The sequence below is a fragment of the Gadus macrocephalus genome, chromosome 6 (assembly GCF_031168955.1).
Source record: "Gadus macrocephalus chromosome 6, ASM3116895v1".
In the NCBI taxonomy this organism is placed as follows: domain Eukaryota; kingdom Metazoa; phylum Chordata; class Actinopteri; order Gadiformes; family Gadidae; genus Gadus; species Gadus macrocephalus.
In genome coordinates, this window is record NC_082387.1 from 2649637 (window position 1) to 2665561 (window position 15925).

The window sequence follows — 15925 nt, forward strand, 5'->3', positions numbered from 1 at the left end:
ACAATTATTATATCACTCAATTTATCCGTAATCCCATTACTCCGTTAACTAAATAGTGCAAAGATCATGTAAAAATACCCAACAATAAGCTAAAATAATCAGATAGTCTTTTTCTTATTTCTGCAGTACAGCTCTGTGTTTCTTAAAGCCACGAGGTCCCTCTTATTTACAGGAGAACAAGAAATGATTTGGCCTACTATCAGAAGTTTGCAAGAAGAGCTGGCAAACCAAGAATATTGTGCAAACTTTTAATTATTCAGATTTTTTAATTGTGTTATTGAGATTGGATTATCTCAATAACACAATTAATTGAGATTTTCCTTCATTGGACTCTATTCAGAGGAAAGTTTTAGCACAGCCCTTCCCAAGTAGGCTATCTGTGAGAAGAAAGTAGGGGTCCCCTCCTTTAAGGATAGCTTGAAAAGAGCACTAGGAGCCAGTTGTCCATCTCAATGAAAACAAGAAAAAGACCAATGAAAAATAATTTATTAATTTCACTGTGATACAACTGAAATTATAATGAATTAAAACATGCTCCTCAACTGATAGACACCGTGGTAATTTTGGTGAGGGTCGATTGACCCAGCAAAGTGGTCATCCCAGCAAAGTGGGATGACAGGGCAGGGAAGCTCATGTTGACACTTGAATTGAGGTATATCAGCACTGAAAATGTATATATTGCACACATATATCTATATGATAGTACAATTTAGTAAAACATCAAAGATAAATACCCTTTATAAGCTTCCTGGAAATAACTTATTTTAAACATGTCCAGTGTCGGTGTCCAAGCGTTACTTTCTGGCTGGTTCGAATGAACTATAGAGGAACATCGCCACCAAGTGGTTCACAATTTACATTGCTGACATACAATGCAGCCCACTGCAGCCCACTATACAAGACAGTTTCAATGGTATATATTATGAAGTTGTGTTTGCACTAATGAGAGATGTGTTAAGGATGAATGGTGGTTGGTTGGTTTATCTTCTGGGGCCAGAATTGTGGGATTTCAGGTCATTTTCGTGGTTTTCATTGTGTTATTAATTCCACATAACCTTGTGTCAATACAATAGGCTATAGCTGCAACGTTAACGCTTGAGATTCCATACCAATTCCGACTTGACCCTGCACTCCTTTGGCCCTCAGCCAAAGGAGTTGGCTTGTTGCAGCTTTCTCAACAGCTTTCTCGACAGCTGCTCATTTCACTCAACACTGTACTTCATTGGGTTCCCAGCAATACAACCGCCAACCGTCAATCATCGATGGATGGTCGAGAAAACTGCAGGACATACACACATACAGAGACTGGTTAAAGTTATTCTGTCTGATAGTATGATATCCAACATCCAAGGAGTGTGAACTGCAGTTGTAGCCAGGTAATAGATAAAAATGATATAAGACAGCAGAAATAATTCCACAGGGTCTGGGATCATTTCACATACAAGTAGAAAGCGCGGATGTGAGTTTGAAGAATGGACACAATTAAAACAAGCAACAATCACAGGGTCCTACAATATGCAGAGTATACTGGCCATGGCCTAATAAATACAAGATAGAAAACATTGCTTGATTTTATGCCATGTCTCGAACCAGCAACACAACGGTAATTTGACCGAGTCTATACAAGTCAATTACACTACATGGACATGTATATCCCTGAGGTCAGATTGGATTACATTTTGAGAAATAAGTTTTCCAAACACAGAGGTATAGTGAGCTTGTTAGGTATGGTAAAAAGGTTTGCATGCCTTAAAAACTGGTTTACCTGAAGTAAGCATATCAAAACAATCACCAACCATGTTTCTATAGCTTACTCTGTGTCAAAACCCACTGTCAAACCAGATGTTTGCGAAACGATGTGTACATTGTTTTCTTGTGCAGATATAAACTTCCAATTTGGCATGGGTATACTATGGAGTCTCCTTTTGGTATCCACTTACGAAAGCTGAGCCTACATGGTTTTAACGCAATGTTATAGTTCAAAGGTCCCATGGCATGAAAATCTCACTTTATGAGGTTTTCTAATATAAATGAGTTCCCCTAGCCTGCCTATCGTCCCCAGTGGTTAAAACTTGCGTTTGGTGTAAAACGAGCACTAGGTATCCTGCTCGCCTTTGAGAAAATGGAAGCTCAGGCACGCTGATTTGGAATGTGACCCCATATATTGTCATAAGGGGCCAAGTTACCTCCCCTTTCTCTGCCTAGCCCGTCCAGAGAATTTGGCCCGCCAAAGAGACAATGAGCTCCGACCGTGCGAGCGCCACGTGTGTGTGTGTGTGTGTGTGTGTGTGTGTGTGTGTGTTTTTGTGTGTGTGTGTGTGTGTGTGTGTGTGTGTGTGTGTGTGTGTGTGTGTGTGTGTGTGTGTGTGTGTGTGTGATTAAACACACTGTAAAGCAAGTGTTGTACATTTCTTTGTTTGGATAACCCTTCTGCTGTTGGTGTCATGGCGCATAACACGCAGCCGGCAGCAGGCAGTGCGTGGATCAGTCTACTTTAGATTGATGTGGAAGTGGATGAAGAACCAGAGACGTCGGAGAACCTGACGCAGTCGTTTGTGATCTTAATATCGTCTACACACGCCATCCGTTGGTTGGACAGGAGGATAATATCTAACACAGTACAAAGAAAGACAGTAGGCCTACCCGCAAGGTATTTCTTGACAACGGCGAAAGCTTTGTTTATTGAAGAAAATATTGCGCAAAAGTTTGGCGTCCTTCTCGGACGTCCTACATGGTTGCTCTTTGTTTATTGTGTCACGTTCTTCTTTTTCCTTGGATTTGTTAGCACTGCGTCAGGCTGCTAAGAGGTAACGATGCGTATGTAGCTGTCGTGGCTATCGCCATCCGGCTTAAACCCCACTCTACCATAAGGGTAGGCCTACTGTCAGCGGTTGAAAAGCCAGCCGTAACTGAGCTGGGCCAAACCGCACCTTCACTACTGGGCCAAGGCGTACTGGGCCGAAGCGCACCCGCCGTTGGAAACGCGCCATAAGTACATGTGTGCCAAGTTTGCAGATTATACCACCTCCGGCACCAAATCATTTTGAGTGTTGACGTTTGTTCAAGTAAAAATACTAATACTACTACTAATAATAATAATAATGATTTCAATAGGGTTCCTAGGTTTTCCGTAAGACCCCTAATGAAGGATTTAGTAATTATAAGGCTGTGGCAATAAGTAGTTTGAATATAAACACCAGAAACAGGTTTGCTCAAAAGTATTATTATTATTATTCCTTTGAAATAAGATTGCCATTCATGATTTAATGAACACAGCATTCACCTCGAAATATATTAACAATTCTTCGAAGTGCCATGTATGAGAATAAACAAATAAATAGAAAAGTCCTTGCTGCAGCATGTAAAAGTCATTCATTGTGCACCTGGTGTCCGAATGTTCAAGTTCCAGTTGCTTGGAAACTTATGAAGGATAGGTCTTGTGATGTGAAGGAAAGAAGCATCACTGTCCAACTATAGCCTACTTGTGTTGCAGTCTCTGCCTCCCCCTGGTGGTTTTGTTGGGGGAAAATCAGGCCCCCAGGATAGGGGCTTACTTCCGCAATCCACCAGTGCTCAGAGGCCAAGCCTGGTATTGCAGCTGTTTAAGCTGGCAGTGGACGGGGGTCCGTCATTTCATGTGGCCCAGAAGTAGATATCGCCGTCCACTCCAATACAAGTGGGGAACAGGATTGTGTCTCCGCAAAAAAGTTTTTTCTTTTCAAAACGCCTCCTCAAGCGTTTTATTAGCAGTTGATGTTGGGTGGGCAGCTGAAAGGAGCCGTACTGAAACAAACGGCTCCTTGCTATGGACCTATTTTGAAGTGCACGGCTCCATTAACTTCCGAATTAAATTAAATTCCGAATTAACTTCCATTAACTCCATTAACTTCCAAAGTCGGAGATTTGTCCTTTTACTTAACATGAATGGCGTTGAACACGGATATATAACACACATATCATTGAAATAGCTGTAACAGGCACGGACGTATTGATTACCTGAATGATTATGGGAGACCTACGTAATTTTCATAATATTGTTAATTGTCTAATATTAACATTTCAGTTGCGTTGGTAGGTATTTCATTTTCATTTGCTTGTTTAGCTATGTATGACAGGGTTATGGTTAGCTATGTATGACAGTTGACAATGTTGGTGTATTACAATTCATTATTTGGGTAGGCTACTCCAACTTCGTTGCTGGTAGATATAAACAATATTATTAATATTAAACCATATTAATAATATTCAGATTAAAGTGAAAGCCAGATTGGCCTTTCTCTTCCGTAACAAAGCATCCTTCACACGCTCTGCTAAACTTTCACTTGTAAAAATGACCATTCTGCCCATCGTTGACTATGGTGATACAATCTATAAAATGGCTTCAAAAACAGCACTACACAAACTGGACGTTCTTCACCATTCAGCTATCCGCTTTGCCACCAATGCTCCCTTTAATACACACCACTGTGAACTTTTCAAACTGGTGGACTGGCCCTCACTCCAAACCCGTCGACTCCGACATTGGCTTCAGTTTATTTATAAGGCACTCCTGGGCAAGACCCCGTATTACCTTTCCTCCCTTCTCCATCTCTCTAGAAGCACTTACCGCACAAGATCATCTGAACTTATCAAACTCATCAACCCACTCACCAGGACTACCTTCGGCCGAAACTCCTTTCATTTTGCAGCAGCTTTTGACTGGAACAAAATTCAAGACACCCTCAAACTTACAGCTTTCATATCACAGTCTGCCTTCAAGCAGAAACTTGGCTATGTTTTGGTGGACCCCCCCTGCTCCTGTTGATTCCACTGTTTCTCATTTGCATTACACCCTTCACACACAGTATAACATTGGCCCATCTTAATTATTATTATTATTTATAGTGCATTGGTGTTTTCTATTTTCTTTCTGTAAATAGGTTGTGTATTTGTGTATCCGTTTTGTATTTGTCTAGATTGGTCATGCTTGTGTTTTTGTTGTTTGTACCTTTTGTTCCTGGTGGGGCCTCTTGGACCAGATCAATATTGTAAATAAGAAACTGTTCTTAATGTTTTATCTGGAAAAATAAAGGTTAAAAAAAAAAACCATTTACTTTTATATAAATTATTGATTGCATTTTTCGTAAATAGTTAGTTGGAAGGAATCTGTTTCTTAAGCAATAACATTGAACTGAATTTTTTAGGCCTACATACGTTTACTATGTTACTATGGTATTATATGGAGCAATCTTACATATTTATGAAGTTTCCAGATCAATAAAGTTCTATCTCTTTTTATTTGAACTGCCTGTATGTCCTCTTGATTATAGTATTACAGTGTGTACCTTGGTTATCAGCTATCATAGAATGGTGTCCAAATGGCTGCATGTGTAAGAAATAGGATTTGAAGTGTTACAATAAAAAAAGCTTTTATTACAAGACCCCCCACCCCAAATTTTAACAAAACACTTTTTTTGGCTGTTTGGCTGGGGCAGAAGAGTGGAAGGGGAAACAAAGACAGGTAGCCTATAGAAGAAGTAAGGAAAGGAATGAGAGGAAGAACAGTGAAATGAATGAACAGTGTGATAAACGCAAATGATTACCAAAAAGGTTATAATTACTGATTTATCAAATACGCAGAGAAGAGCATCATCGAATAAAGATTAAGGACCTGGATTATATTTTACAGTATTGAAAACTGTTGAAATGACAATTCAGAGTGGAGAAGGCTGAAGGCATTGGTCCTAAAAGTGTCAGTTTCACCCACTCTGGATTATCGCTTCAAGAGACTGTGAAATGCTTTTAAAAAAATGTCATTTCCCCTATTGGTGAAATGAACCTTGTCTTTTAAGTATAAACCACAGCAGTTAAACCTTATTCCAGGATGCTCTACGCTGTTGCTTCCTAGCTCTACACTAACAAATGCGTTCATCACACTGTTCACCCATTTCCTAGCGTGATTTAGCTTCCCCGGATGGTCAGCCCTCCACCGGCGTCTCTCGTTGATGTTGGAGTACACGATCAGCATCGCTGGGAACTGCCGGTGGAGGTACTGCAGGTCCTGCTTCATTGCGGCAACAACCTCAACTCCCTCCAGGCGTCCGAGGTCGTTGCCGCCACAGTGGATGAGCAGGACATCCGGGGCTGTTCTTCCTCTCAGGGACTGCAGGAAGAAAGGGATGAGGGTCTTCCATCTCAGCCCGCCCCAGCCAAACCAACTGACCCTGGCCTCTAGGCCAAGGTGGGGGCCACAGGTTTCCTTGGCTCTCTCCTCTCCACGGCGGACGTAGCTGTCCCCGATAATCCACACTTCTGGCCCTAAAGATTACAAAACACAGATTACTATACATGTAAATACATAGTGAGAGGACTGTTAATTTATAGAACAATATAGCTTAATATATCCTATTCATACAGTCATTAGCTTATGTCATATGCAGTATTTGTATGAATTCAGTAAACATGTAATTCTAATCATTTGTCATATTAGGGGACACACAGACAATACAAAATGATGTTCTGTGAATATATTCTCCTCAGTCAAGCTAAATACTTACTTTTAATAGGGGGTTGCCCTGGTACTCCAGCCCTTGTCTTTTCCATTTGATTTGCAATAGCTACAATATAAATATAAGAAAAAAGGATTACGGTACCTAGCAAACATGGTTCTAAAGATCCCAAAGGACAATGTGGTATTGGCATATATATTCCAGAATTTGAAAAAGGATATGGATATAGAGTGGGTGACTTTATCAGTATACTCAATCGAGATGGCCACAATAATAACCGCTCTTAGATGGGTTGTAGATACTAAGTTTTATAACAGATAATTCAATACGTGAAGATTTGGTGATAGAGGTAAAGCATCTTCTTTTAAATATTATAAGCCTTGGTTTAGTTATTCAGTTCTGTTGGATTCCAGCCCACCATGGAATATATGGCAATGAAATTGCTGATAAATTAGCTAAAAGATACTAACCTAATTAGAAGAATTTAACCTTAAGTATATATATATTTTATTTTTATTTTTAATTTATTCAATTCTTTTGTTAGTTTGTTTTATTTTGTTTCGTTAGTTTGGTTTTTTCTTTGAATTTATTTTTACGATTTAAAGTATCATTTGCCAACGTCCTTGTCACAAACTCCTGTGTAGTAGTCAAGTAGGTGGCGGTATATGGGGAAAAACTATGATCCACCACTAAACTAGAAGAAGAAGAAGATCTCTGCATCCGGTACGTCACGGAATAGGTCACGTGTCTTGGCCCCATAACGCGGAAGCAAATCGCTCCTGTATGATGCCCTGCGCCACTGAGCAGTTTCCATAGGAATGAATGGGCGGCCATTTTCGGTCTGTGGTCCATCCTTTAATATGTCCATGGGGAAAATACGTTTGTGTGGCGCATTAGGTGTGACGTAGTAGAACGGGTGTGTTGTGGGTAGTGTAAACAAAGGACCGCGCGGGAAATCAGTCGGAGTCGACTGTGCGAACGTGATAGTAGCCTTTAATGCTCGTGAATGTACCACTGTGAAGAAATAAAGCTAGTTCATTGCTGCAACCAACCAACGCCTCACTGTTTGTGCTTCGGCTATGTTAACCGGACCACTAGACAAGCAAGTTACCTGCAACGAGCCAAGTAATTTAATTGAAACCAGCTCGCTCCCAACTACGGTTCGGAGCAGGGAAGCTGTAGAGGTAACACCAGAGAATGTCTAATATGAGGAGAATGGGCACTCGCTGGTTAGTTCCGGTTTTCTGGAATGGTTGCAGTAATAATCTCTGTCCACGCGGGGCGCTCGTAGGCGAGTCCAGAATGGATGGGAGCCTATGGGGTTTTATCCTCAAAATAAACTTTTCTCACGATGTAATTTTTTGTCAAGTAATTTGAAAGTTGATTTCAAAAGGTGGGGCTAAAATAATAAACTCAGCTGAATATGGCATTTTTTAAGGTCACGTATCTGTTCTAAAAGGTGTTCAAAAAATGCGATGACGTCACACTGTCAGAGGTACTGCTTTACGGCAGTTTCTGAATCACTTCGGGACTTCCTTTTTCCCCGCAAAGTGGAGGTAATGGTGCGTTCGAGTATTCTCTGCGAGCCGACTCGGATCTCGGATCGGACGCCACGCCCACACTAAAATCGTTTTATTATGTTTTGAGCGTAGGTCGTCGGAGAAAAACATGGACGCCACCCGGAAAGCTATTGTTGCGGTAGCATTGGCCGACTACTACTACTATTTTCATTTATATTATTTCAGGACTACGAAATAATATAAATGAAACGGTGCGTTTTCACCGTACGAAAACGCAGCCATTTGAACTTCTACAATTTTCACTTCATTTCATGTTTCAATGTATCTTCTGCATATGTAAGTTATTACAGCAATACGAGTGATTGAAATTGCGATTTAAACCACCAAAGCGGTCCAAACACAATGAAAACAGTTCACTGAATGTCACACTGGGCGCATCCATCTTCAATTCTATCTCGGAAGCCTCGCTCGGTCACCGCTGAGTTCAAACGAGATGGCGAGATCGACTTCCGAGGAAAAGGGGCGTGTTTGTGCGTGTCGCTAGGCAACGTCCTCGGAGCTCCGAGACGGATGGATATTAAAACGCACCATAAGGCTTTTTTTTGCTTAATGCACTAGTTAGAGTTTTAGTGAGTTAATGTCAAAACAAGAAATGGGCGAATGTTTCACATATGTATGTTACTTACAGAGTGTTTTTTTTCTATCTAGTGCTAGCTGATATCAGCTGGCTGGATGCTGGCTGTCGGCTGATTATTGGCTATGTAGCCTAGCCAATTTATGGTGGCTATTGAAAAGTAAAAGAACGGTATATGTATTAACATCATTTGATTTACGGATTAATGAATATATCAATATAATGATGTTATCGTACTTTTGGTATTATATTTAACCCATTTTCTGAAGCCAGGCGTCATACTTAATAATACATTTCGATGACCCTGGTGTGTGCTACATAGCAGCCCAGGTGTGAAATAAAATGCATATTTTTTTCATTTAAACTTAATATAAAGTTATTTCGAGCCATTTTGTAAAATTAGGGGGTAGCGGAGCCAGCTAAATATCACCACCTAAATACAGTAGGCTAGTGTTGCCTCTTGCTGCACCAGTAGTAGTAGCTGCTAGCCTATAGGTCGAACTACTGGTTGTTCTTCTCGAGGGCAAATTTGCGCAATAAACACCACAAAATGAAGTTGTTGTATGTCTCCACCTGTCGTCTTCTCCCATGCGAATTATCCTGTAGAAAAGAAATAATGATGGCTGAAAAGAAGACGGAGCGCACGATCATTAAGTTATTGATTTTTCTCTGGTCAAAGCGTATAATTTGACTCAGTTAAAATTCAGGGGCACATTAATTGAAGTTTGATTTTCTTTTGTAGAACAATGTAGAGCAATGTTAAAGGACAAATTAATAAACAACAATCGTTGCATGTAGTTAAAGAACAACCTCAAATGATCATTTATATTTATAGCGTATTCCAAAACGTATTTATTTACTTTACTAAAAGATATATATTTAATTTTTAATTGTTTGAAATTTTTTGAATCTTTTTATTACTATTATATTCTCCACAGGAATAATTTGAAGACCGCTCCATCTAGCTCCCTCCACAGCCAGACACAGCAACGATCCTCCAGCTCCATTCAGGCCGTGAAGGTGGACAGCTTTCTCTGAGCTGCTTTGGCCGTTTGCTGTTTGCTCAGCCTCCTGTTCCTCTCACGGATTTCCCCCCCGAGCCTGCACATCACATTTTTTATTGCTATTGTCTCCAATATAATTGCATGCTCAGGGTGTGAGCTGAAGAGGCTTTTTAACACCCCCAGACTGCCCAGAGCCCTCTCCATTTTTTTGGTGATCTGGGTGAGAGGCCAGAAAGCGTTGATGTTCCGTCCAAATTCCCCCTCCAAAAGCTGGATGGCAGCGAAAAACCCTTCCAAAGGCCTCATTAGGTTTGCCGTTGCCGTGTATTTTTTTGCCTCCAGGAAGGGGTGGTCCTCACTTGTGGCGTAGCTGTGGTCCTGATGTCTGGCACCCAACAACAGCACCTCACAGTGTGGACAGGCCTGAACAATTTCCTCCTTTTGAAGGACCCGGACAAGCCAGCCAGCAACGTAGAACAGGCCCTCCTCCTGGATGCAATCGCCAACAGTCTACAAGTAAGACAATATACAGTGTTACATTGAATATGAGCATGATCATATGTGAATGTCTTTCATGTGATTTATGACTGTAGCGGTGTGTCAATGCAGTATTTTGTCTTGTTGAGTTGACCTGATCTTCCACAATGTCCGATACCACTGGTTCTTCATCCTCAATCTCTGTTGTCAGGGTGGTAGGGAGGGCCATTGAGGTCATTGGAGCTGTTGAGGTGGAGGGGATTGCGTCCTCTGACATACTGGCTAGGAGGGTTGTCCCGTCATCCAGCTAGCAGTTTGATGCAGTCGATGCAGAAAGAGCAGGTAAAATGTTGGCTACACTCAAACCCCTGAGTGCAGCGGTGAATTCCCTCGCACTGGGATTGTATTTGTGCCCCCCTTTGCCCCGAATCAAGGAGAATAGGTTCTTAAAAAATAAAAAAGCAGGTGGTCAAAATCCTAGTTTTCAACAGGTAACTTTTATATTTGCAAAGTAATTGTGTGTTGACCTACCTCAATGCAGTCCTGGTTCAATTTTGAGGTGCACAGATACTTCATTCCTGTATCTGTGCACCTCTTGTGGACAAGAAGGACACTTTTTATGGAGAGGCACATTCCGTGCTGGGAAGGTGGTGGCTTACGCTGAGATCTGGGGGGGGGGGGGGGGGGGGTTGTTAGTGTGTTCCTTAGCCTAGATGTTGATTTGGTGCAGTTAGATTGTTTGTCTTTTCTTATTGACTGACCTGAACTGCCAGCTTGCCACCCAGCTGATGCATTCCCTCAGGAAGTTCTCCTTCTCCTGGTTTCCTGAGCATAGGGGTCGTCGCCAGGGGTTAGAATCCTTGACTGATCTGCAAGTAGTATAGTTGTAGATAGTCGTAGTTAGTGGGGTCAAGGTAGGTAGGTCGTAGTTAATAGGCTGTAGTTAGTAAGTTGTATGTTTGTAAAGTTAAGGTGCTATTTTTTTTACATAATTACCTGGAATTTAGCACATCAAAAAGGTGATTTAATTTGGCTACACAGTCAGCTGTATCTTTTGCCTCTGCTGGCAGTCTCCGCAATGTTACCATCGCAGAAATGCCTGGATCACAACAGATACGACCATTGAATAGGTGGTCAGTGTCACATTACAATCTGCTGTTAGTAATTGAAGAAAAGTTTTTGAGAAGATGAAAAAATTTACCAGCAGAGACAGTGTGGCTGACCACCTGTGCAGCCAAACTGACACGCATCTTGGAAAATGCTGGCAGCAGAATGTGCTTATCAGTAAGCTTCGGGGCCATCCGAATAGTGTGGAGCTTGTCCAGCTCATAGAATTGGCTGATGTGCTTCCAAAGAACCGTTTTTCCTTGTGTCTGTGAAGTCAACTTGGAAAATCCCCGCTGGATATGGAGGGGTTAATATGCAGCGCCGACCGACAGCTGGGGGAATCCCTCCTAAGGATGTAAATACATACATATGTGAATCATTGTGATATCTTGTATGTTCAGTATGAGTCCTTGCAATTATGATTGCTGTGTTTACTGTGCTTACCTGTAGGGCATGTTTGAACAGGTTGTTCCTGATTGATTTCAGAAGGTGAGGGACATCAAAAATCACAGGAACCCTCTGAACCCCCACCAGGATACAGTGGGACTCCTCACCTCCCAGAGGGTCCAGGCTAGCCCCAAGGTTCCGCACACCCTTCACATTAGGGCTTCCCTGGTCACATATTACTGCCTGCACCTTTGAAATTGGTTAATACATTGTTGTCAATACAAGGTTGGAGTTAATGTTCATTTGTTCATTGTTAATGCTGCTATTTAAAAAATAAATAATAATAAAACTCTTCCCACTACATACTGTCAGCCCTATATGATGTAGGTGGCATCCTTAATGACGGTAGCAATATCATCTGCTGGCATTGAAGATGGGGAAAAGAAGTAACCAACCGTCTGTTGAAAGACATGCTTTAGGTAAATGTGTTTGAATATACACAGCAATATCATAACAAATGTTTTTCTAAGGTATGGCTTGCCTGCTTCCATTTCCCCATAATGCCCCTAGCCATGACGACCATCGCTTGTTTTGCTGCAGCCCCAGATGCAGATACACCATAAATGGCATCGTTCTTGCGATCATAATCAAATTGTTTTTTGATTGACATCTCGTCCAGGACGAGCGTACACATCCTCTCCACAGGGGTCATGGTGGCGGCGATGACTCCCATTTGGGAGATGATTTCCTGTAGGAAGCCAGGCTGTCAGGAAATAAAAGGTTAATAATCAGATTTTGTTCAATCTTAAAATTGTGAAACTGGTCGAAGTTGAGTAGTCTTATTTAATAAATTCGTATTTACAGAGAAATATCCCACACGTAACGCCGAAGTGTCCTTCCAGAAGGAAGCGAGAATATGGCCTTCATTTGACGGTAGGCCTTTGGGCTGCTGTGTAACAGCTGCAGCCCTAGATCCTTCATGTGTCTGTTGAACCTTCTCCCTCTGTCCTTTTTCCTTGCCTCTGACAGTTGTGCCCTAATGAAGTTCCGGCAGCCCTCAGGACACCTCAGGAGCATCTCCTCCATAATTGCATGGGGACTACGAAAGAACAAGGTGGTGTTAAAATGCAATATGCATTCCCTTAAATCAAGTGTTGATAATTCTAAAGGCATATTTTGTTTTTGTCTTTCATTGACATTACTTGGATTTTTTTGGCATGGCAGCTGGCTTCCTTTTCCTGCGTCTTAGCCTTTGCAGCCTTGCAAGGCGTGCCTGTAGTTGTTTTATTATCTGAAATAACAAAAAAGGCATCCTTTATGTGTGTCTGCTACATAATAATGCTACAGTCAGAATTTTGAAATTGAAGAAGCTCAGAACATCACCTGGTCCTTCTTTTGGAGACTGCTGTGCAGAATTGTCACCTGAGCCTCAGCCTGTTCTTTGGTACCTCCATTTGACTCTACTGTCCCTTCTGCGCTCTCCTCTGTCCTTTCTGGTATAATTTCTGCTGTCTCCTCTGTGCTTTTCTCTGTCCCTCCCTCTGTGTCTATATACCTGTCTTCTTCCTCAGATTGACTCTGCTTAGCTTTTGAGGATTAAATCAGTCAATATCAAAGGATCAGTTAAAGTTAATTCATTCAATGTAATGTATGTAAATGTTATTTCAGGGGACTGTCTTAATTATTTGTATGTTGGTCTTGGTCTCAGTTATGTTACCTTATTTTTTCCCCCGCCTTTTAAGAGGTGGGGAGGCAAGTGGTGGCGGGTTGTCGCAATCCACCAGTGTGGGGATGGCATCTCTGGTGAGTGCCACCTTTCCATTGTGCTATTCGAAGCACACACAGCACAATGTATCAGTAAATCTATAATTTTTTATTATATTTAATTTAAATTTTCATTTCTTTCAATATGCACAACTCACTTTTTTAAGGAAGCATTCCTCAAAATGCAGTTCACAGACAACATAGCCCCCCTGCATTAACTCCTCGTGTGACATGGAGTGTCTGAGGTCACTTCGCCTCATGTTTATGAGCCATTTCTTTCTCCTGAAATAGAAACCTGGATTAGAATCATAATTGTAAGACTGCATCAACTTAGTTTACATCAGTAAACAATTTCCTAGAGAGCAGTGTTCTGTTGTACTCCTCCTCATGCCTCTTCCTTTCTTGATCTCTACAGTTGGACCTTGATGCTGTGACAATGGACAAGTCTTCTTCCTCTTTTATTATATTGTTGTTCCTCTGTCCTTTTTTCCCTGCCTCTGTTCAGTATGTTCAGTGTTGTTAAATCATTTCTCTTTTTTTTTGAATTATTTACTATGTTACTGTGTTCTTATTGTGTTCTTGTTAGTGTGATGTTTGAATAAACTTGCCTGTTGCAATGTTGGTATGTTTGTATAATTACTGTTATACAACTGTTACTGTTTCAACGTGACCTAGACCATACTTCTCATTTAACAAACATGTGTAGCTTATAATGTGTTGCAGGGCAGAGCAATTATATTCAATGGCTTAAAACAAACCCATCTGTAAAGATCACTGAATGCATAGAAATCAATGACAAGTGGTGTAGATGGTTTTCCCTCTGTCATTAGCCCAAGGCCTACAAAAAAAATAACTACAGTAATAGCAGATTTTGAAGTTGTTAAATCGTTAACAAACGATTTGTATGGGACAATCGGTTAAGGTAATTTAAGTGCTTGAGTCTCGACACTTTAGAGAATGTCTAGCGCGCAACTTGAATAAGCCATGTGCGATTTTACCAGGGCTCCAGCGCAACTTTCCCTACCAGGTGCAGCCTCAGGTAGCCTAGGACCATTCATACAGGAGCAAGCAAGAACGTTACCTTTTTCTTTCCTTGGGAAACGAAAAGAAGGACAATCCCTTTCCACTGTTGGAGCAGTTTATCATTGCACATTTTCTAGGCTTTTTTCTTTTTTAACTATCTTTATTTTCGAAAAATGGACAATGACAGATGAAATGATATTGAGCGGGACATTGACTGTATAATTTAAGGTGGTCATACCGTACCATGTATATAACACATTGAACATTGAACACGAGAAATGGAAGAAATTCCATCTATACCCATGTACTTTCACCATACATAACTATATAAAAAATAAAAGGGCCTGCAGGAAAATATCAATACAGTACGCAAAAATTAACTTCGACGGAAAGTCCTCCTTAAGATAATGTTTCCGATGCGCTTCAGCTTCAGATGCCGTCAAGAGGGGTCTCTGGTCGTAATCAGTCGCAAGTCTGTCCCTGATTCACCAATCAGCATTCATTAGCAGAATGCTAGCGTAGACGGCCAACAACGGCCCAAACTAAGAAATCGAAAGGACATAAGTGCTCATTCATTTGACTTTTGAAATATAATCTATATTGAACTTGCGGAATCTACAATAAAATTTGCGATATTTCAACGACAAGCAGGTGAAAGAGACATATTTAGCCGTCTAGCCCCATTGACTCCCATTCATTCTGGACTCGCCCGCGATCACCCCCAGTGGATATCTACTGGAACTACAACCAAGATCGGTACAATGGGGCGTATAGGGAGTGCCCAGGCTCTTCGTAGACGGGCTCTGGTAACACTTGTAACAAGCTCAAGCATGCACGAGTCCCATGCACAACCCCTGTCCCTGCAGCCAAGGCACCGCGTCTTCCCCGCAGCACACACTGGCAGCAATAGTTGTAGTATTTTGTAACTTATAAACACACAACCAACAGACGTCCTCTGCTGCACAGGGCCCCGTTTCCCGAAAGCATCTTTAGCCTAAGTGGATCGCAGAGTGGGTCGTACGAGCATCGTACAGTTTTCACACCGTTTCCCGAAAGCATCTTTGGTAACGAACGTCTTGAAAACGCTCGTAGCTAACGAGTGCTCCAGGGTACTCGTAGGACGCTAAGAGCCTCGTTAGCCTATTATAGCCTCAGTGGCGTGACCAGCGGACATTCCTAGTATTGGATGCGTTTTATTATAACACATTGGTAATGGTGTATCACGTGCGTCTGAGCCTAATGCGGGCCATTATGTTTTTAGTTTGAGAGAGACAGTCCAAGAAATGTTTGAGCAGGCACTTAAAATGTGTGAGAGAAAGTGGGGGGGATTTGTGCAGACTGACATAGGCTACTCATAAAACGTAGCCTAAAATAATGTATAAAAAAAAATATATATATATATTAATTATAAAAATATTTAAAAAAATGCACAGGAGCAGGCAAAAGGTTGGGATATGGTGGGGATTGGTCACGTTGATGGGAATGTTTAGTGACATGTGGGAGGGTGGAGGGGGTTAAAAA

General features: G+C 41.4%; 1 protein-coding gene and 1 long non-coding RNA gene across 3 annotated transcripts; one reads left to right on the forward strand and one right to left on the reverse strand.

Annotated features, from left to right (window-relative positions):
- Positions 1-9561: 9561 nt before the first annotated feature.
- On the reverse strand, positions 9562-11817 carry LOC132459214 (uncharacterized). Of its 2 annotated transcripts, XR_009526145.1 has the most exons (6): positions 11675-11817; positions 11325-11496; positions 11120-11222; positions 10885-10992; positions 10278-10790; positions 10029-10156 (listed from the first exon to the last, which is right to left on the reverse strand). XR_009526145.1 is itself a non-coding variant. In XM_060053614.1 (2 exons), the coding sequence occupies exons 1-2, from the start codon at positions 10398-10400 to the stop codon at positions 9650-9652; spliced, it is 630 nt and encodes a 209-aa protein (XP_059909597.1). In that variant the 3' UTR covers positions 9562-9649. The 2 variants fall into 2 exon arrangements, 1 of the variants encoding a protein (XP_059909597.1); XM_060053614.1 differs by lacking the exons at positions 10885-10992; positions 11120-11222; positions 11325-11496; positions 11675-11817 and having other exon boundaries at positions 9562-10156; positions 10278-10400.
- LOC132459215 (uncharacterized) lies at positions 10024-14199 on the forward strand. The gene is made up of 6 exons (XR_009526146.1): positions 10024-10162; positions 11717-12096; positions 12297-12397; positions 12647-12731; positions 13360-13420; positions 13797-14199. It is a non-coding gene; the product is annotated as an uncharacterized LOC132459215 (long non-coding RNA).
- The last annotated feature ends 1726 nt before the right edge of the window (positions 14200-15925 follow it).

Coding starts and splice junctions, on each gene's coding strand:
- LOC132459214 (XM_060053614.1), bottom strand. CDS start 10,400: ATGTCAGAGGACGCAATCCCCTCCACCTCAACAGCTCCAATGACCTCA. Junction 10,157..10,277: donor CGGACATTGTGGAAGATCAG/GTCAACTCAACA, acceptor TCTTACTTGTAG/ACTGTTGGCGATTGCATCCA.